Here is a 21,208-nt window from a genome sequence, read left to right on the forward strand (position 1 = left end):
TTGGTGAGTGCTTGTATGCCTTGTGGTCCAAGGTATTTAAGGTGAATGTTCCTTATGTTGTCTGGTCCACAGGCAGATGAGTGCTTAAGGTTGTTAATGATGTGCTTCACCTGGTTGTAAGTGAAAGGTGCGTAGTCTGGGTCTGTGGGGAACTGTCTCTTACGTCCGATGATATGTCGGTCTTTGGGATGGGGGTTTAGATGGCTGACTTGTGACAAGTCATTGATGAGAGTGTTTGCTTGTTGTTTGTTTGAGGGTATGGTGTCTGTTGTTGTGACAGCAGCATGTGACTGTGTGGTGTTGCTCTTGGAAAGTGTGATGCTGTTTAGTGTTTTGTAGAGTTTGCAGATGTTTGTTTTGTGGTCAAGTGTCTGGAGGTAATTTTCCAGTTTAGTGTTTGCTGTTCTGATATTTTATTGTTTATCTGAGTGTTGAGTTCTTGTATTTGTTGTACAGTGTCTTGTGTAAGGGGTGTTGGGGAGTGTCGCAGTGTGTCCCGTTGTCTGATGAGGCCTTGAATTTCTGGTGTGAAGTTGGGGTTGTGTCTCTTTCTGTTGCCTCTAGGGATGTGTCTTTTGTCTGCATTTTGTGTAATTGTACCGAAAGTGTGCACAGCGGTGTTGATGTTTGTGATGGGTATACTGTTTAATGTTTCAAAATGTTGTTCTGTTTCAGTTACAAAGGCCTCCCAGTTGACTCTCTTATAATTAGTGTATGTGTGTTTTTGGCCAGATGGGGTGATTCTGGTTTTGGTAGTGATGATGATCGGGAGGTGATCAGAACCTAGGGTTTTGACCACTCTCCAGGATGTAGTGGGGGCGAGGTTTGGGGAGCAGATGATGATGTCTGGGGATGATGGGAGGAAGAGGGCTTGGTGTGAGATATGGGTATGTTGGTCTAGATTGTTCAGCATGAAAAGATGATCTGTCTGGGATTGTAGTACCAGCCCTCTGTCTGTGTCAGGGTTGTTGACATGCCAGGCCGACAACTTGGCATTGAAATCACCACTCAGGATGATGTTGGGTATGTTAGTGATGTGGTATACCTGTGGAGAGCAATTGTGTGGTACTGTGGGGGACGATTGGGGGGGAATGTATGTGTTAGCGATTGTTATGTGTGATTTGTTACCAGTGTGTATCTTAATTGATTGTATTTCTGTTGTGGTGTAATGTGGGGGGAGAAGTGACTTTGTGTGTGCACTGGTATCTGCAAAGTTGATGGATTTGTGTACCATGGTGATAAGTCCACTGCCACTGCCGTCGGCCTGGTCTTGTCGAATGGTGGTGAAGTTATGATATGTCGGTGTTTTCTGTGCTCTGTGCAGTTTTGTTTCCTGTAAGATGGCAATGTGTATGTTCTGTTTTTTGATGAATTGTGTGAGTTCTTGTTTTTTGGTGTTTATGCCATCTACGTTTAACTGAAGGATGTTTATGTTGTGTGTGCGATGTGTGTTGGCTGCAGCAGCACGGGGGGGAGGTGGTGTGGGTGGAAGTGAAGGGGTAGGAGGAGGTTGTGATGGAAGTAAGGGTTGAGGTGGATTAGGATGAGTTGGAATGGGAAGAGCTGGGGGACTGGATGGTGTGGGAAGGATCGGTGGGTTTAGCTGTGGAGGTATGAAGGAATTAGGAGTAGGATTGGTGGGGGAGTTAGTGGGTGTTGGGAAGGAGCATAAGGAGCAGGTCCAGGTGTCTGTGTAATGTTTTCTGGATGCAAGTGTTGTGCAGGTGTAATGGGTCCAGGTCTTGCAGGAATTGCACTGAACTGAACCCTGTGTCTGTCGGCTCGACGTGATAGGCTTTGAGCATGTTGGACATATGTATTTGTTGGTGGGTCCTAGATTGCTCTCTCGTCAAGAAATGACAGCCAGGGAGTCATTTCTCGGTGTAGAAAAAACGTTGTTGTTATGTGTGTTGTGCTGGGAGATGTGGTACTTTCCCGGGCGACCGAAGCCACTTCCAAGTACTCGGGCCCCGTGAGGGGCCGGGGGGGTTTGCGATGGTTTGGCTCCCATGCTGTCCTCCTCTTCTCTTCGACAGCCTCTGGGGAGTAGACCCACAACGAAGACGCCATCTCGTGTTAAAGTGACATCCTACTGTATCAAATGATATGTTCTTGAGTTAACCCCTTTAAAACAATGACAATACTTTCAGCTTATTTCTGTAACTTCCAAATTATTTTATTTTGCCTTGGGCACCTCTCTGAACTGGAAAGGTTAAATACAAACTTCATAACCCTCTTCATCACAAGATATCATCCTTGGGCTGAATAAATAAAAACTGTCACTGGATTCAAGGGGTTAATAAAGTGTTTAACCAAGTCCTAGCCACACTAAATAATGCATCATATGGCACTTACCCTGAAGCAGTGGTGATCGGACTAGTGCCATAACATCAGGCATTATTAGCTGCAGGAAGTTGGCTAAGGAGGACTTATGGAGTTTGGCTGTTGAGGTGAGCAAGGTCAGGCACAGCTGGGCTATATGTAAGTCTGATTCATTGATGAGTGGTGGCAGTTCAACTAAGACCTGTGAAAGATTGATTGGGTTAGACATATGCTAATCAAGAGAATATATTTCTCTAACTGTATAAGGAAGTAGGACAGGTTAATACTGAAAAAGGCAGTCCCCGTTTGGAAACAGAGAGCACAGCAGTATATTGGTGAGAAAGGAGAAAAAAAGCAAGAGGAATGTCTTGACAGAGTGAGTGAGACACGGAAAGACAAAGACAGATATGTCATGGCCATCCTGTTGGAAAGTTCCCCCAAAAGAGTAGGATGTGGCTGCTATTAATTATGAGAAGTCAAGACGGATTTTTACTTTAGCAATGCAATGATTTTGTGTTGTGGGAATGAATAGTTGTTTTTAACTGCCTGTGGATGTCTAGGACACTTTCTTTATAATGACACAATTTATACTTTATTCTTGCTGGAGAGTTAAGGCATCCAACCAGATGTGACCCATTGGAGTTCAAGTCCTGTGAGTGGTTACAGTGTACTGCTCATATGATGCTTTCATTTTGTTTTGTTTCGTTTCTGAAGGCTCCAAGACGCTAGCATGCGTCGGCCTTGGTCACCTAATGGCAGCTCTCCATGCTGCTCGATCTCTGGCAGCTTCCCTATTTAGTCCCTTATCCCTGTCACACTCAATGACCTTGTCCCAGATCATTTTTAGTCTACCTCTTGCTACCCTACCCCCAACATTAATACTTCTCATTTTCTGCACCCAACTATCAGCCCCTATCCTCTCCACATGCCCTCAATCTACCCCTCCTCATAACGTTAATACACTCCAGTCTCAGCCTACTCTTCAACTCTTCCATCACAAACCTAGCCCCGCAGACCTCGCAGCCAGGGACGCACTGCACATCCACCTTATCACTGCCATTTCTGTATGTTTGAGCCTATGAATACCCTCTTCCTTTACTGCCTAAGTCTTACTATCATATAGCACTGCACTCCTAACACATGCCGCATACAAAGATACCTTAGCATGGAGGGAGAGTCCTCTCACTCTCAGGAGCGGCAACAGCTTCTTGAACTTCTTCCAACCACTCCTCACTCTAGCCACAGAGCTAGCTCCAGCCCTACCTCTAGCAATCTTCCACTCATTCAAGAGACTCACCAGCAAGTTCAATCCTTTCATGCCTGGCAATATAAACATGCTCTCCCTGACAAACAACACACATGCAATCAACACTATCTCACAGTCTACCTCTAATACCACTACATCACTTATTCACCCATTTATCACAAACACTGCACAAGGTGGAATTACTTCCCATGCCCTTGTGGAAAATCACAAATGGCCACTCTTCTTCAACAGTACCACCCCCAGCCCTAGATACCATTACTATTGTTTTATCTGCACTTACTCTTAAGCCCTTGTGCCCTATACCATCTCTCCATTTCTTGAATCTTTCTTCCACCTCCCTTTCATTCCCTGCAATCAACACCAAATCCAGAAATACAACACCTCCCACACGAGTCCATTTCTGAAGTCATGTAAGAGGACTTCAAGTACCATAATAAACAACAGAGGGCTCAAGACTAACCCCTAATACTCGTCAACATTCATGGAAAACTTCTCACTCAAAACCCCATTCACCCTTACCTGGGCATGACCACCCACATACATGGCCATAACCACCCACACCAGCCACTCCTTGATCCCAAGCTTTCTTAATGCCCACATCACTACCTCTCTAGGGACTCTGTCAAAGGCCTCCTCCAAATCAACAAAACCAAAGTACAGTTCCCTTTTCTTTCCAATATAATTTTCCTGAAGCTGTTGAACAATGAATATGGCACCAGTGGTCCCTTTGCCTTGCATAAACCCAAACTGGATCTCATCAATATTCATTCTTTCTCTAATCATACCTTCAAGAACTCTCTCCATTACATTCATTATCTGGTCCAAAAGCTTTATGCCTCAATAAATTCCTCTTTCGAGGACATCACCCTTCCCCTTGTAAATATTAACAATTACACTCTTCAGCCAATCATCTGGGACAACAAACTCATATATAGTCATATTTATGCTGCTCAAGGAAAGTGACTGGTTCCCTCACTTTAACCCCTAAAACGCGGCTGTGTACGGCCGATCCCCCCGCTGTGGCGGGGTTGTAGCGGGGTCTGAGTACCTGTGGGAAAATATTTGCCAAAAATCATAGATTAACCCTAGAGCATTAAAATTTTTATGGCATATAGTACTTACATTCAGCTTTCTCCTGAGACACATGTTGAGCCTTCGTTGACTACCAAAGGACTTGTGAAGACTTGCAAAGTTGGGTAACAAAGTCTTCACTTTCACACCTCCAGAAACCCGGTTTTCTTTCTACCACAGCCTCAATCTGTCACAGTACACTTTATACAACAACGTACAGGTTGTTTGGAATCCGTATTTGTAAATAAGCACTGAAAATAAGGCTAAAATGAACGGAGCACACGGCCGACATGCAGCGCGGTGGCAATCTTCCCGTCACTATTGTCACATTTGCCTTTTCACGGCAAAAAACACGTATACTACATTATTTTCCATCATAGGACTTCGCAAACGTTTGCCTGTCACTATTACGGCCATAAAAATCACTGTCACTGCCAGTATTGTGGATCGGGACTGAGGAAGACCACCGCGGCGCGAGTTTATTCAGCCTTACGGCAGGCACTTTGTTCTCGCTCCTGTCGGCCACTCGCACTTCATTTCTATCGCTCACTTTCACTGTATCTGTTCTTTTTTTTGCCTTATTCATCAGTGTCACTGTCCAGTGTTATAAAAATAATATTTTCTACACAACAAACTGTCACTGTCAGAACACAGAATAGGAAAATATGCTTTCATCTTCTTACACTGGAGTGACTGTCACTCGCAATACTTATATTATTACTATGTACAATTATTTACACCAAAAAACACTGTCACTGTCAGTGCTTTTACAAGTACATACACTAATTTACACTCATCAGGCTGTCACTGTCAGCACGTAAAAGAAAACTAAACAATATTATCACTGTCACTCTCAGTATTATTTCAAAGAATCTTACCCTTATTTTCAAAATCTACTTAGGCTGTGGTAGTCAAAGAAACACGGGTAAGCACAGAGGGGAACTTTGCACTCTTTGCACTGCAAGGAGGTGCGCCTAAAGGTTCTGTCCTGCCTGGTAGTGTGGCTGCACACATGACACCTCCTCAGTGCTTTCCCCCTCTTTGCAGTGGCTGGCAGTGGCTCCAGGCGGTGTCGCTGAAGGTAGGCCATACACTGTAGGCGGTCTGGAGGTGTCTGAGGGTGGTGTTTGGGACCTGTTGAAAGAACCTGGCCGTAACGCTGAAGCAGCTGGTAGACACAAGTGTTGGAAAATCGTCTGAGAGAGTAGTTGGCTGGCTTCCTGTTCTTGATTTTATACAGGATGAAGGCGTTCAACATGCACATATCAATCAAGTGCAAGAACACCTTCCTGTACCAACGACGATTTTTCCTCAGGCAGTCAATCTCTCCAATCATCATATCGGACTTGTCCACCAGCCACATATTGACGTTGTAGTCAATGACAGCATCAGGCTTCATCACAGGCTCGCCAGTCCTTCTGTCGACCTTCCCTGTTGCCAGCATTTCCCCCTGGTGTACTGTGGTGAGCATGTTCACGACTCTCTTATCATGCCACCTGATCGCAAGCATCTTGTCAGATTTCTTCAGGTGCATGTCTCCCCGCTTTGACTTTTCAGCCTCGGGGAAGGCAGGGTAATGTGCCCTTTTGCTTCTGACAGTGCCACAGGAGCCGACGCCGTGTTCAGAAAGGTACTTGGCGAGTTTAGGAGCGGTATAGTAATTGTCCGTATACAGGACATGATTCTCGCCAAAGTACTTTTCCAAAAGCACTTTCACCACAGAACCAGAGAATCCAAGGGGGTCAGTCTTATCCAAATCGACATTGCTGGCGGTGTAAATGACGAAGTCTAGGATGAACCCCGTCTTGCAGTCGCACAGCACGAAAAACTTGATTCCAAAGCGGTGCCGTTTGCTTGGAATGTACTGCACGAACTGAAGACGGCCCCTGAACAAAACCAAGGACTCATCAATCACAACTTTCTTGAAAGGGCGCAGGAACCTCGTAAACTTATCCTTGATCATGTTCAGGATTCCCCTCACTTTCCATAATGCGTCAGTTTGGGAAGGCTCATCATTGTTCGCGAAGTGAAGGTATGTCATCAGCTGCCTAAAACGATCGCGGCTCATGTATTTATTGAAAATGGGTGTTGGGCACAGCTCGTCGGAAGTCCAGTATTCTTCTAGCTTGTGTTTCCAGTTGTGGGGCATTAGCAACATCAATCCAATAAATACAAAAAGTTCTCGGATCGTAAGAGGCACCCATGCTGCCATCCGCGACGTGGATGGCGTGGCCGCCTCACCTTCTCCTTCACGAACTGTAGCACATTGCCCCTCGTACCTGTTTGTCCCGGTACAGATGTGCTCCATAACCTCGTCGTCAAGGAAGGCCAACAGGTAGTCAAGGCATTCACCATCCTCGTCGACAGGGAAGTCAGCCTGAAGTCCACACCCACTGTCGTCAAAGGGCAGATCCTCCGGCACAAAATCTGATCCCTCTGACCACACGAAGGCATCCAGCGTTCCCTGCCTAGGCTGGGAGGTGCTTAGGGCGGCGGGGGGTGAGGCAGGTCGTGTGGGAGTGGGTGAGGCAGGCGGTGCGACAGTATGTGAGGCTGAGGCTATCCCAGGTCGTGTTGGTGTTGTGGTGGTGGTGGTGGTGGGGACATTATCACTGGGCTCAAGGTCACTCACGGGGGCGTGACTGCCGAGTTGCCTAGTGCGAGTTTCCTTACTACGAGCTAGCCTTATATTAGGGGACAAAGTTTTTGCTCTACCAACACGAACACTTGGCCTACGGAAACCTCTAGAACGTAATGTTGCACGTCTACTTCCCTTTCGAGGTGGTGAAGGCGACTCCGACGACTCAGGAGACAGGGCAGCAGAGGAGGAGGACGAGAGAATAGGGCTGGGAGTACGTGGCGGGCTGGCGGTGGCGTGACGTGGCGTAGGGGACAATGGCGGTGAGCTGGGGTCACCGCTCCTTTTCCTTTTTGCCCCCTTCCCATACTCAAGGCCCCTTCTCACAGGAGCCTTCCCTGCTGAGGTGCTAGGCACTGACACACTCTCTTCAGGCACAGAAACAATCACTTCTGGCCCGGACTCTGCACTGGATTGTGTGTCAGACTCTGCCAGGCTGGACCACACACCGACGTCACTGCCATAGTCCATTGAGGCTTTCAAAAGTTCACAGGCTATTGCAGAGTCACTTAGGCCCTTAGTAGTTCCTGGTAAGGTTTTGAAGGGGGTTGAGGTAACAAAACCCTTTTTCGGAGGGCTAGAAGGCACAGACTCAGAAGAGCTCGAGTTGGACATGGTGTCACCGTGGAAGATTCGCGTGGACTGACGCTATTCTGGGGCAAACCGCGCGAAAAAATGACAGTGTGACAACTGGGGAAACAAGCGTTTCCCAATAGTAAAAAGTGCTTGCGAGATGACGGCGCAGATTGACACGTATCAGCCGTCCACGCGTTGCCATATCGCACGATGAGGGAGGGCCGCGCATCGGTGCGTGGGTGGGTAAAAAAAATGATACTTGGCAACAACCGAGGTCAGTAGTACAAAGGTCAAGTGTGCTAAACGTAGCTCACGGGTGGCGGGACTGATAGACAATACCAGCTGGAGCCTGCTTGCCCGCGGTTATTCAAAATTAACTCAAATCGCAAACGCGACGATCTGCCGTTCTGCCCTTTGGGCCGACCATCGCAAATGCGACGATCCGCGTTTTAGGGGTTAAATATCTGGACTGAGCTTCCTAGCACTCAGGCTCCTTCCTCCAGATGCAGCAACACAGGATTGGATAACCCCTTTCATTGCTAAGGTATTATCCTCGGCTTAATAAAATCATCATGTTGCCAAACTGCCAAATCTCATTTTTGTCCACTTCCAAGCACTGGGACGCAAGGCTAGACTATCGTCAGTCCAACACATTCAAGGGTAGGAGACCGAATTTTGCCCCTAATAGTATCTGTATGACAAAAATCTCTGGCCATCTCTTGGACTTACTGTGGCATGTAAGCCATGGTACACTAAGACCTAAGTGCTCTACCAATAGTGCCATCAGGCATCTAGAGGGAGCAGTAAGAAAAATATAATTACATCCTCAGACTAATGAACTTAAAGATTTTATTCCAGCTGCTGCCAAATATTTATTTGCAGCTCAAGGATGCAACCAGACCCTTGATATAAAACCATCAATTGGATGATGTATTGAACATTCTAATGATATGATTCTCATTCTATTTTGGCTACTGCCACTGGTTATGTTTAGCTTATGAAAGACCTCTCAGACTGAAAGAGTCAAAATTATTCTCCATTAATCCTCAGTCTACTGTGAAAGAGTCAAAATTATTCTCCATTAATCCTCAGTCTACTGGCATCTTTTATTACTGTTCTTGCTACCACTTAAGTTTTATTTACTCCACTAAAGAAGTTAAACTGAACAGTTTAAGCAGTAGCCAAACACTTCTTTTTTAAGTACACACTTCAGGGACACACATTATTTTTTGTTACAGTAAAGTTTCACTGTTGTATGGATTAGCATTTTTTTTTTCACATGATGGCAACTTTCCAGGCTTCATGAACCTACAATATTCTGATCAGGATTACTACCCTTCACATCCCTTACAAAGAAAACATCCCATATTTTCATTGGTCTACTCACAGAGGCTGTCTCTTCCACATACAGGTGTACAGCACTTCACTGGTTACTCAACACCTTCTCTATCCCCCGAAAGGAGCACAGTGGACTGCAGAGGGGCAATTTCAGCCTGCAGTCCACAAAGTTTACGTCCAGGTGAACCTGGGTCCACAACACCAACAACTCTCACAAAGATCATAATGTCCAAACCAATTTTGCTTAGTCATGCCAGAGTGAGGAGTGGCTTGAATAAGTTCAGGGAGCTGTTGCCTCTCGTAACAATGACAGGGCTCTCTCTCCATGCTAAGACATCTTCGTACGCAACATGCGTTAGGAGTGAGATGCTGTATGGTAGTGAGACCTGGGCAGTTAAGGAAGAGGATATTTGCAGGCTCAAACATACAGAAATGATAATGATTAGGTGGATGTGCAGCAAATCGTTGATTCCAAGGCCCAGGGGGGCTAGCTTTACGATGGACGAGTTAAGAGGTAGGATGGGAATGGAGTGTATTAGTGCTGTGATGAGGAGAGGTAGATTGAGATGGTTTGGGCATGTGTAGCAGACAGGGGATGACAACTGGGTGCAGATAGTGACTAGTGTTAACTTTAGGGATAGGGCTGCGAGAGGCAGACCAAAAAAGACCTCAGACAAGGTCACTGAGTGTGTAACCTCAAGGATAAGGGATTGAATAGGGAGACTGCCAGAGACTGAGCAGCATGGACAGCCGTCATTAGGTGACCAAGGCTGACGCATGCAATCATGTTAGAGCCTTTATAAATGAAACAAAACTAAATGAAACAATGCACATCACCTCATTACCACTCTTGAAGGCCAAGTGTACTCTTAAATCAGCATGTTACTCTGCCATGAATTGCATTACAAATCCATTCATTATTTTCATTTAACTGCACTCAAGTCTGTGCATATCCTCCTCTAATACTGCTCAAGTTTTGTATCATACACCATCCTTCTTTCCTTCCATTCTCTTCTGTCTTTCTTTCCTTGTCCTTCTGCCTATGGGTGACTTTACACTCCCTCTTCTGTCTTTCTTTCCTTCATTCTTTCCTCTTCCTTCAGCCTGTGGGTGACTCTATACTGAGTAACAAGCCAAATGGTTTCCTGTACACCAGGAAAGCATTTACTACGCTGGGTGGTAACCATATAACCAGATTTTGGCGCCTGGTGGTTTTAGTGGGTAATTATTGCGCTCCAATCGAATTGAGCCAGTGAAGGTTTATGTCCAAGGGGTGGTTGGGGTTGACTGCTCATGTAATACCACTCAGGGATGAGTGAGGCTGGTCACTCTCATCTTAAATGTCGGGACCAACTGCCTAGCCCCAGGCTTCTACGCTCCTCATGGGGCAATGTAGGATTGGATGATGGATGGATGGATGAATCCACTCACTTGCTGTAGTACTCCCTACTTCTTCCTTCTTCTGTAAACTGTTTCTTCTGTATGTGCCCTTCTTCCTTCCTTTCACTTTATATTACTCTTCATTTATATCAGGTGGTTCTACACTGAGTGACAAGCCTAATGGTTTCTGTAACCTAGGAAGCCACATACAAGACTGGGTGGTAACCTTATCACCAAAACATGGGGTGATGTGCAGTCTACTATGGTGCCCCTGTTAACTGGATGAGATGCAAATGCATCATCTACCCAGAAACTACTAATCCCCACGCACTGCTGTGGCGATGCACTGTCAACTGCAAGGGAACACTGGCTTACTGCATGGAAGAGCCTTGCAGAGGCAGTTGTTTGCCTGTGGTTGATGGGGCTGCTCAGCAAGATAGACTGGGGTTGAACAACAGCATCATACTTCACACTCACAAAAATGATATAGTTTCTCTTTTGTATGTAGAGTCCCTTGATTGTTATTACAGGTAATGCTCTCTAAACTACAATTCCAGCAAGTTTTGAGTCTCACAACAAAGCTAGCTTCTGTACCATTAACTGCATCCTCCAAGCAGCAAAACGTATCAACACACTCAGGCAATGTACCTTTCATACTGCTACAGTTCTTATGTATTCAGGCTCCACAAACATCACACAAGATGAAGTTACAGTACTACCAACATGCGATACATGAACACTGACCTTTCTTCACAGGGCCTCTACCCATAACCTTTGTTTTTCCCACAGAATGTCCTCACTCACTACAATCACCTGTATAAAGGTAAAAGGTGCTATTACAGCTTTCTTCCACTGCACTGACTGTCTTATTCTCAACAAATGTTGCATTCCACAACATTTTATCATTTCTGCATATACTTCACTAACAACCGCTCCTGAAAGTGGTAGGTGGTGGTGACCATCATCCACTCACTTGATGTAATGCTGCCTACTTCTTCCTTCCCCTTTCTCATTCTATCTGTGTCTGTCTTCTCTACCTAAGTCTCCCTTTTCTTCATGTCACTTTTCATTATTCTTTTTTCCACTACAGGTAGCTCTACACAAAGTGGCAAGGTTAATGGTTTCCTATAAACTGAAGAAACCATTTACAATGTCAGGTAGAAACCATATAATGGGATGATGATGAGCCTACTGTGGTGCCTCTATCAAATGGGTGGACAGACATAAATGCAACATCCATCCTGGAACCAAGCCTCCACAATTTTCCCTGCATATCATTATGGCAAGGCTCTGTCAGCCACAAGGGAACATAGATTCATTGCACAGGACAGCCCTATAGCAACTGTCTGCTTGTGGCTGATGAGTCTGTTTGGCCAGGCAGAATGGAACTGATCAACACCAACAACAATCACTGTTTTCCCATTATTCAACCTCTACATAACATCTTTCACTTCTACCAACATCAGACTCTCAAGCACTGCATCCTCATACGTTTATGTATGGCAGATCTGGACCTATTTCTGTATGTGGCTTTATCCAACCACCTCAGCAAGTAACTGAATTCCTTTTACTATATAGTTATGAAAAGTTATGTAGGCATTCTTTCCATGTTTCAACTTTTTTCATCTTCATCTATCACTATTTTTAGTAATTCTTCTGCCACCCTCCATTAAAGATGGTAATGTATGTTTGTAAATAGTTACCAAAAAGGGTAGGAGAGGGACTGAAAACCAACCAACCCTCTTTCTAACAGCATAAGTATGTGGTGTTCCTCTGCTAAGTACTTGTGTTGCATGCAGCTTGATTATTCCTCCTATGCTGTGAAGTACAAGACTGGAACAGAAGCTTCTTTTTGTTTCTGATGTATAATCAGACATAAGCTCTGGATTTCTTGTTCTCAGCATTCTGCTGCAGGAAATTGGATGACTGATGATGACAATGACAGTAACTATGATCATGATGAATTCTGAAATTTCCACAATTTAGGTACAGTACTTTCAAGAACAAAAACACCCACAACTAAGAAGGGCTAACTGTATTATACAACCCTGACACCCTCAATCCATATTCTGAATTAATTTGGCATTAAAACGAACACACACACGTATGGACATATGACATGCACAGGCGTATGCACGGACGTACTTACCTATTTGTAGTATACAGGATTTGAGCGAAGCTCATACTGTCCTGCCTCCATACCTATTTTTATCCATTTCAGTTTTAAACATATGGCTGTTCTTTGTCTGCCACTCATCCTCTCAAACCCATTCCAGATTTGGGAACTAAATGTTCTCACATCACTGAGACACCTGCTCTTCCTTAAATTTTCATGCCCTCTTGTCCTTCCATGAACCACTGCAAAGAGATGTTCCCTGCCCAGTGGTTCTAGACCTTCATACCTTTGTATATGATTATCAAGTCCTTTCTCTCTCCCACTACTTTCCTGTTATCTGGACAATTTTAGCTTCTCTGGTCTCCCCCCCCCCCCCAGGAAAGCTCTCTCCAGTCTGGAATCATCTTCAGAGCTATCCTTTGTTTATTTGCCCTATTGCTGATGTGTGTTTTTAAATGTGGTGACCCTATCACTACTGTATACTTAAGTGTTACTTATATCAAGGACACTATAATTCCTCTCAACATTTCCTCATCCATAAAATAATAAGCTACTCTCATATGCCAATAGCCTATATGATCCTCCAATAATCCTGTTAGTATGTTTTTCTGGTGACAGGTCATCCTGTAAGGTAACTCCTAAATATCTTTCCCCATTCTACATTTGCATCTGGGTCTCATTTCACTGACCCCCATTTCTAACAACACTTCTTTGCATTAAAATCCATTTTCTAGGTCTGACTTCAATACTGTAGTTTGTTTAAGTCATCTTACAACTCTTTACTACTAGATTCATTTATCACACTTTACATAATTTTTGCATCACCTGCACACATGTTCATATAACTACTCAACCCACTTGGCATGTTGTCAACATATATGAGAAACATGACCAGGGCCAGCACTGAATCCTGGGACACTCTGCTAATTACACTCTTCCACAGGGATAACTAATCATTTATAACTGTTCTCATCTGTTTTCCCAACAGATAGTTTTCCATCCATTTTAACAATTTCCCCAACACCCCTTCAGCAGTTTTAAGCTTTTACAATAGATCTTTCTGTGGCATCTGTCAAATGAACTCCTTAGATCCACAGACACACAATCTACCCAGCCCTCTCTTACTTGTAAATTATCTTTATAGTAAAAGCTATAGAAGTCTCATACCTTATCTAGCATTTGCGGAGTGAGTGAATTTGAGTAATTTGTGACCAGTGTGTCTAGTAGTGTCAGGGTAGCAAGTTTCAATGCTCGCTGGTTTTTCCGCAGGAAAGAGGCCAAGACTGGAAGTGCGTCTGCCAATATTGGTCGTAAGTCAATCCGGAGAGGCGACGCAGCCACTTTGGTGAGAGCCTTGACTGTGGTGAGCCGTGTGATCTCATTTCTTAGCCGATCCAAGAAGATGGGAAGGCAGGTGCCTAATTCACCCTAGGAAAGATGGTAATTATGGAAAATTAAATAAGAGTTATTCTCAATATAACAAACACTTAACATTAACACAACAAGGGGTTCCATAATGATAATTACTGATGATACCTCAATCTACTAAACACTCAGTTTGTACCTCCTCATACATAAAGCTCTAGCTCTGATAATTCAGCTTTCTGATTGCTGGATCTGGTATGTACAAGAGAAGATGAAACAGTGATGACGATGACTGATTCTAAGACGAGGATAAAAATTATTACTGTGAGTATAATAGGCTTCCTGAATCGTGGATTACTTAAAATGTACTTTAACCCTTAATGCTCTGGGGTACTGCGCACTAAGCCCTTCCTGTGTGTGGGGGTATTTATTTCCAGAAGTTGCCAATTTTCAACCCATTATAGCTCAGTAACTACACTACCTAGAACTTTCAATTAAAGTTCAAAATACTCACCAATCTTTTCTTTCTCCATTGCAAAATCTCCAGGTCTCTAGGTGAAGGAGTTGTAGAGGTAACTTTTGGTGTTGCGCAAGGATGTGTATGTATGAGCGGGGGAGTCAGTGACAATAGCAGGCAGGCCATGTGCCTGCACTACCCACATGGGGATTCCATACTCACTCCCCCTTGCCCGACTTGGCCTTCACACTCTTGACCCCTGCCACTACCACATGAATGAATCATCACCCGCTGTACACGTGGCAAACTCAGTTTATTTGTCCAGTTCTTCCAGCTGTTCCAGAGTGACACTGCGCTGCAGTGTGCAGGATGGGAAAAAGAAAAAAAAATTCCAAAGTTTATTCCTCCAGCCTTCTTTCTTTCCATCCTCTTCTGTTTTTCTTTCCTTCATTCTTTCCTCGTCTTTCTGCCTACGGGTAACTTTAAACTCCCTCTTCCGTCTTTCTTTCCTTCATTCTTTCCTCTTCCTTCTGCCTGTGGGTGACTCTACGCTGAGTGACACGCCAAATGGTTTCCTGTACACCGGGAAGCCATTTACTACGCTGGGTGGGAACCATACAACCAAATTTTGGCGCCTGGTGTTTTAGTGGGTAATTATGGCACTCCAATCGGATTGAGCTGGTGAAGGTTTATATCCAAAGGGTGGTTGGCGTTTACTGCTCACATAATGCCACTCAGGGATGAGTGAGGCTGGTCACTCTCATCTTTAATGTCAGGACCAACTTGCCTAGCCCCAGGCTCCTACACTCCTCATGGGACAATGTAGGATTTGATGATGATGATGATATTACACATTACTTGCCAGAAGTGAATCATCACCCCCCATACTGCAGCAAGCTCAATTTATCTGCCCAATTTTTCTGGCTGTTCCAGTGACACTGCGCACTATGGCATGTGGGACGGGAGAAAGAAATGAATTTCCATGGTTTATTACACATTTCTTGCCGGGAAAGATCACCATCACCTTCCTGCAAGTACATCTGCTACACCTGTGGCACACAGCGTCACCTTAGTTATCCAAGTTTTTTTTTTTTTTTTTTTTTTTTTTTTTACTGCAGTTGTTCTTATTTTCTTGCATCTCACATAATTATAAAAGATGCTTATTTTCCTAAGTCTTTACTTCACAACAGGCTTATATCCATACTTTTTCTTATACTCTGAATCTTTTTACAGAAAGGTCACTTAGTTGGCCAAGTTCTTACTGTACTAAAGGAATTGCACAAAATTATAAAAAGTTTATGATCACAACAAAACCAACTTGCACATACATTGCACCACATTACCATAACACTTATTTGCACGTCTATTGCAAGGTTACTTTCATATTAGCTAATTTTCATATACCGGTACTTTTACATTCTAAACTTTTATGTAGCAAAAGTCACTTATTTGGCTAAGTTCTTATTGCACTACAGGAACTATCTATCTATCTATAGCCCGACGCCCTAATCCCGCAAAGCTTGGCCACAGACAAAACGCCTCCAAGTCGCTCTGTTACCCATCATTTGACTACCCTCCCCCAACTCATTCCCCCCTCCCTCATATACCGCTCAACTCCATCCCTTCACCTCATCCTCGGTCTTCCCCTCCCTCTCCCTCCCTCCACCTCACCTACATACACCCTCTTTAGTCAGTCTTCATTCTCCATTCTCTCCACAGGTCCAAACCACCTCAGTGTATTCCTCCTAATCTTCTCAACCACATCCACATCCACCCCACAATGTTCTTTCACTTCTTCATTCGTCAACCTGTTCCTCCAGGTCACTCCACATGCTCCTCTCAAGTAATTCATTTCCACTGCTCTCACTCTTGACTTGTTCCCCTCTTACAAGGTCCATGCCTCGCTTCCATACGTCATGGTTGGGATCACAATACTATCATGCAGTGACTTCTTTATTCACCTCCCTATTTCTCATCACTGCTTTCAGTGAACTAATAACCTTCCTTCCCTGCTGTACTCTTTCACGCACTTCATCACCCAAAGTTCCATCCTTACTCATCACACTACCCAAGTACTTGAATGCACTCACATTCTCCATATCCTCGCCATCCTACCTCACCGTGCATTCTGTGACTTCATTCTTCTCAAACACCATAACTTTACTCTTGTTTACATTAACTTTCAGATTCCTCTTCCTACACACTGTCCCAAATTCATTCACCAAACCTTGCAACTCCCATTCATCTTCCCTCAACAATACTGTATCACCAGCAAACAACAATACCGGAATCTTCCAAGTCTCACCCTCATTCATTTGAGCCACCTCCACATCCACTGCCCTACCTTGCACCTCCTTTACAACCCCATCCATGAATATATTAAACAACCATGGAGACATCACACAACCTTGTTTCAGTCCCACACCGAGATCAAAGAACTCACCCAGCTCACCATCCACTCGCACCGTAGCCCTAGCTCCTTCGTATATACTCTTCACAGCACTCAACAATTTCCCCTCCACACCATATATTCTCAATACCTTCCACATACCTTGCCTATCTATTCTGTCATAAGCTTTCTCCAAGTCCATGAAGGCAGCATATGTTTTCTTTCCCTCTCTAGATACTTCTCCACTAAACATCTTAGAACAAATATCTGATTTACATACCCTTTTCCCTTCCTAAACCCCCCTTGTTCTTCTCCAAGTACCTCCTCTGTTATATGCCTAACCCTATCAATGAGTATTCTACCATATATTTTTCCAATCACACTAAGAAGGCAAATACCCCTATGGTTACCACATACTTCTCTCTCTCTTTTTTCTTTGTATAAAGGAACAATTATACCTGATTTCCAGGTGTCCGGAACCCTTCCCTCTTCCCAAGCCAATCTACATAACTTCCATATCCACTCCACTACAATCTCAACCCCATACCTCAGCATTTCACCACACTCTCCATCAATTCCTGAGGCATTTCCCATCTTGATCTTCTTCATTGCTTCCACTATTTCCACCCTACTGATCTCTTCCTCCTTCTCATCTCTCCTTCTCCCAGCCATTCCCCAACCACTTATACTCGCACTGCTCTCACTCTCTACATTCAACAAATCCTCAAAGTGTTCCTTCCATCTCCTCAATTTCTCTCTCTTCTCCACCAACAATTTGTTATTCCTATCTTTCACTCCCCTACTATTACCCCTTTCACACTGCCTTACTTTCACTACCTCCTTCCAAAACAATTTCTCACTCTCCCTCCAGTTCACACTCAGATTCCTCCCAAACTCTACATCCACTTTCTTTTTACTCTCCTTCACCAATCTCTTCACCTCCCTTCTCCTGCTCACATATACCTCTCTCTTCTCTCTCATCTTCTTCCCTACCTCTACTCGCTAGCCATTCACTATATGCACAAAATTATAAAATGTTTATATCCAAGAGGTGGTTGGGGTTGATTGCTCATGTAATGCCACTCAGGGATGAGTGAGGCTGGTCACTCTCATCTTAAATGTCAGGACCAACTGCCTAGCCCCAGGCTCCCACGCTCCCCATGGGGAAATGTAGGATTGGATGATGGATGGATGTTTAAATCACGACGATACTAATTTGCACATACATTGCACTATATTTTCTAATACAGTCGACCCTCTGTCCTCGCGGTTCCCCTGTTTGTGGTTTCGATTGTTCGCGGTTTGTCACCAGGGAAACCAAATCACCTTTTCTGAAGTCCAGAGAAAAATGGAAACATTCAAATCGCGCGCCACACGCTGCATACCGCCCGCAGCGCCACTCATGCCACCCCCACATTGTTTTGAATCTCTCACAGCAGGCTCTCTCATTCTCAGGTTCCGAGATAATTCGCCATCAAGTCAATTCGCCGTCAAAACATGGACAATCCCCCGTCAGGACAATTCGCACTCTGGAAGATTCCTCGTCATTCTATAAATATACTTATTTTTGAATAATTAATACTTATAATAACTAATTTTTAGGGGGATCTATCAAAGTCTATGTTCATTCAATAGCGCAGGCTTTGGATATCATTTATAAGTTGCACCTTTAGCCAATAATTAACGTGTTTCTACTTCGCTGTAGTCGACTTTGAATTATATTCTAGCGTCACCCGTAGCTGTCTTCATTAATTTTCATTGGTACTACAACATTCTGGGTATATTTTAAAATGACTCTGAAGAGGTACAAGTATATATTCATCTCAAATGACAATATCCAACGAGTTCTTCTGATCGGCCATAGTGGACGCAAATCATGGGGAAAAATATGGCTGAGCCTCAACAGATGTCACTACATTTATTATAAAAACAATAAACCTCCACCACTTTTAAAAACTGTATATTTAAAAGACTATTAAAGTATGTAAATAAATGACGGGGAATTGTCCTGACGGCGAAAAGTCCTGATGGCGAATTGTCTTGTTATTGTTGTGACTGTGAACTGACTTGACGGCGAAGTCCCGAAACCCATTCTCACTGTGACCAAGCTTGTGTGTACTTGTAATCGCTGATCGCTCCAGGACACCATCATTTTATCTACCACAGGCCCTAAGAGAGCAGCCAAGACATCTCCTGAAGGCACCCCAATGCACCAGAAGGTAATGACCCTGCTGGAGAAGGTAGAATTGCTGGACAAGTTACGGGAGGGAAAATCCTGGTAACAGTGGTGGAGGGTGAGAGTGTAGTTGTGACGAGCGGTGTGAGAGGCCATCCACCTACACAATTAAACTATTTTTTTCATACTTTAATAAAGTGTTTATTGACATGTACACAGGGGTTTTCTTTCATTAAAGAAGGAAATTGGGGGCTAGGGGTGTTTTTAGGGGGGCACAAATTTTACACGGATTTTCGACCTTTGCGGGGGTCTCAGGCCCCTAACCCCCGCGAAGACAGAGGGTCGACTGTATTATAAAAGTCCTCCAATCCAACCACCAATAATCTAAAAATCCCAATACTCTAAATTTGTCAGGATGAAATTCTTCAAATTTTTTGGTTTGGACTTGCCCTTGGATGTATCTGCCTGTAACAATTCATTTACACTTCTATGCATTTCCGGTGAGTAAAACAATAACCTATATCAATGTAAGTGTTTATTTATGTAAGTGTTTATTCTTCACCTATGCGAGTGTCACATTTCCTAGCACTGCATTCCTTCTCTGTACACCTCCAAAACAAATCATGTTTACACCGGCTCTGCTCTATTCCCATTCATCAGGCTTTCAAAATATTCTTTCCATCTGGTCCTTACTTCATCCCCATGGGTTAATTATCTACCATTGACATCCTTCACACATTCACATTTCTTTCAGCTGTCACTTCCACATTTCTGCACCCCTTTCCACAAAAACTTCCTATTTTCAGAGTAACTTGCATTCATTTTTCTTCCTAGATCATCATTTACCTCCTTTTTCCTCTTCACTGGTCTCTTTACATGCTTCTTGCACTCAATATATTCAGTTCTTATTTCAATTGAACCCCTGTCCTATAACCACTCTATCCACTTCTTCCTCTTTTCCTCCACTGCTCTCTTAACCTCTTCATCCCACCCTGCCGCACCTTTTCTCTAGGGCTGTTACTCTTGCCACACCACGCACCACCTTAGCATTCCTAACTAAGCGGTTTCTATATGCATTCCACAGGCTGTTCAGATCCATTTCATTCCAATTCACTGATTCTAACTCCTCCCCTACTTTGGTCCCATATTCATCTGCCATTTCTTTGATCCTCAGCTTCTCACCTTTCAGTCTTTCTTCGTGACTGCTCCTCTCTCTCCTGGTCCACCTCACTCCTCTCAGCTTGATCTTGCATACCACAATCATATGATCTGACAGACTTCCACATCAACCTCTCATGGCCCTCAAATCAGCAACCATTCCCAGCATCGACCTCTCTACGAGCACAAAATCAATCAGGCTCTTTCAACACAATCCCCATTTGCTCCATACAATCTACATGTATGCGCATCTTTGTTTGAAATACGAGTTACAAATTCACAATCCCCTTTCCTGACACATATCCTTCAGTTACTTCCCATTATCATTTTCTCCTGGCACTCCATTACAACTCATTACCCTCAGGACCAGTGCCTAGTCTTCCATTCATAATGCCCATTGCGATCACTTTCTAGCTCCTGGGCATTTCTCCCACTCCTTCATCCAGCTCATCCCAGAACATGTCTTTCTCTCACTCACTCTTGTCATCACATTGTGCATATGCTACAATCACAGCCACTTTCACTTTCTCAAACTTGATCTAGGCATTCATGCATCTCGAGCTGACACATTTGTAACCTCTCATTTCACTCTGCCACACTTCATTCATCAACAAAGCAACTCATTCCTTGCATCTTCCTTGACCATTGATGCCCGACCTCACACACCTTACACCCTCCCACTCCTCCACTTCACACCCTTTCATCTTTGTTTCACACAATGCCATCATGACATATCTCACACTCTTGAACACATTCACCACTTCCATCCTCTTGCTCTCCTCATTCACACCACACATTCCACATGGCCATGCGAATTTATAACTCCATAAAAATTAAATTTAACCCCTAGGGTACGCAATTTTCCAGCCTCAACTGCCCTCCAGGACACAAAAACAGGCCTATTTTTCAACTTTCTCGAAGGTTAAAAGTTTTATGCCCAATTTATAGAGCTTGA

The 21,208-nt window shown here is 44.0% G+C and overlaps 1 protein-coding gene across 1 annotated transcript in view; it reads right to left on the bottom strand.

Moving 5' to 3' along the window:
• Cand1 (Cullin-associated and neddylation-dissociated 1) overlaps nt 1–21,208 on the bottom strand; it is a 125,469-nt gene that overhangs the window by 41,004 nt on the left and 63,257 nt on the right. The window contains exons 12-13 of the mRNA XM_080274709.1: nt 13,876–14,136; nt 2,356–2,524 (exon numbers count right to left, since the gene is read on the bottom strand). Coding sequence (XP_080130835.1) covers nt 2,356–2,524; nt 13,876–14,136 — 430 coding nt within the window. The remainder of the gene's footprint in view (nt 1–2,355; nt 2,525–13,875; nt 14,137–21,208) is intronic.

Source organism: Coenobita brevimanus, chromosome 59, assembly GCF_032717465.1.
Source record: "Coenobita brevimanus isolate Jiangsu-jjx chromosome 59, ASM3271746v2, whole genome shotgun sequence".
Lineage (NCBI taxonomy): Eukaryota > Metazoa > Arthropoda > Malacostraca > Decapoda > Coenobitidae > Coenobita > Coenobita brevimanus.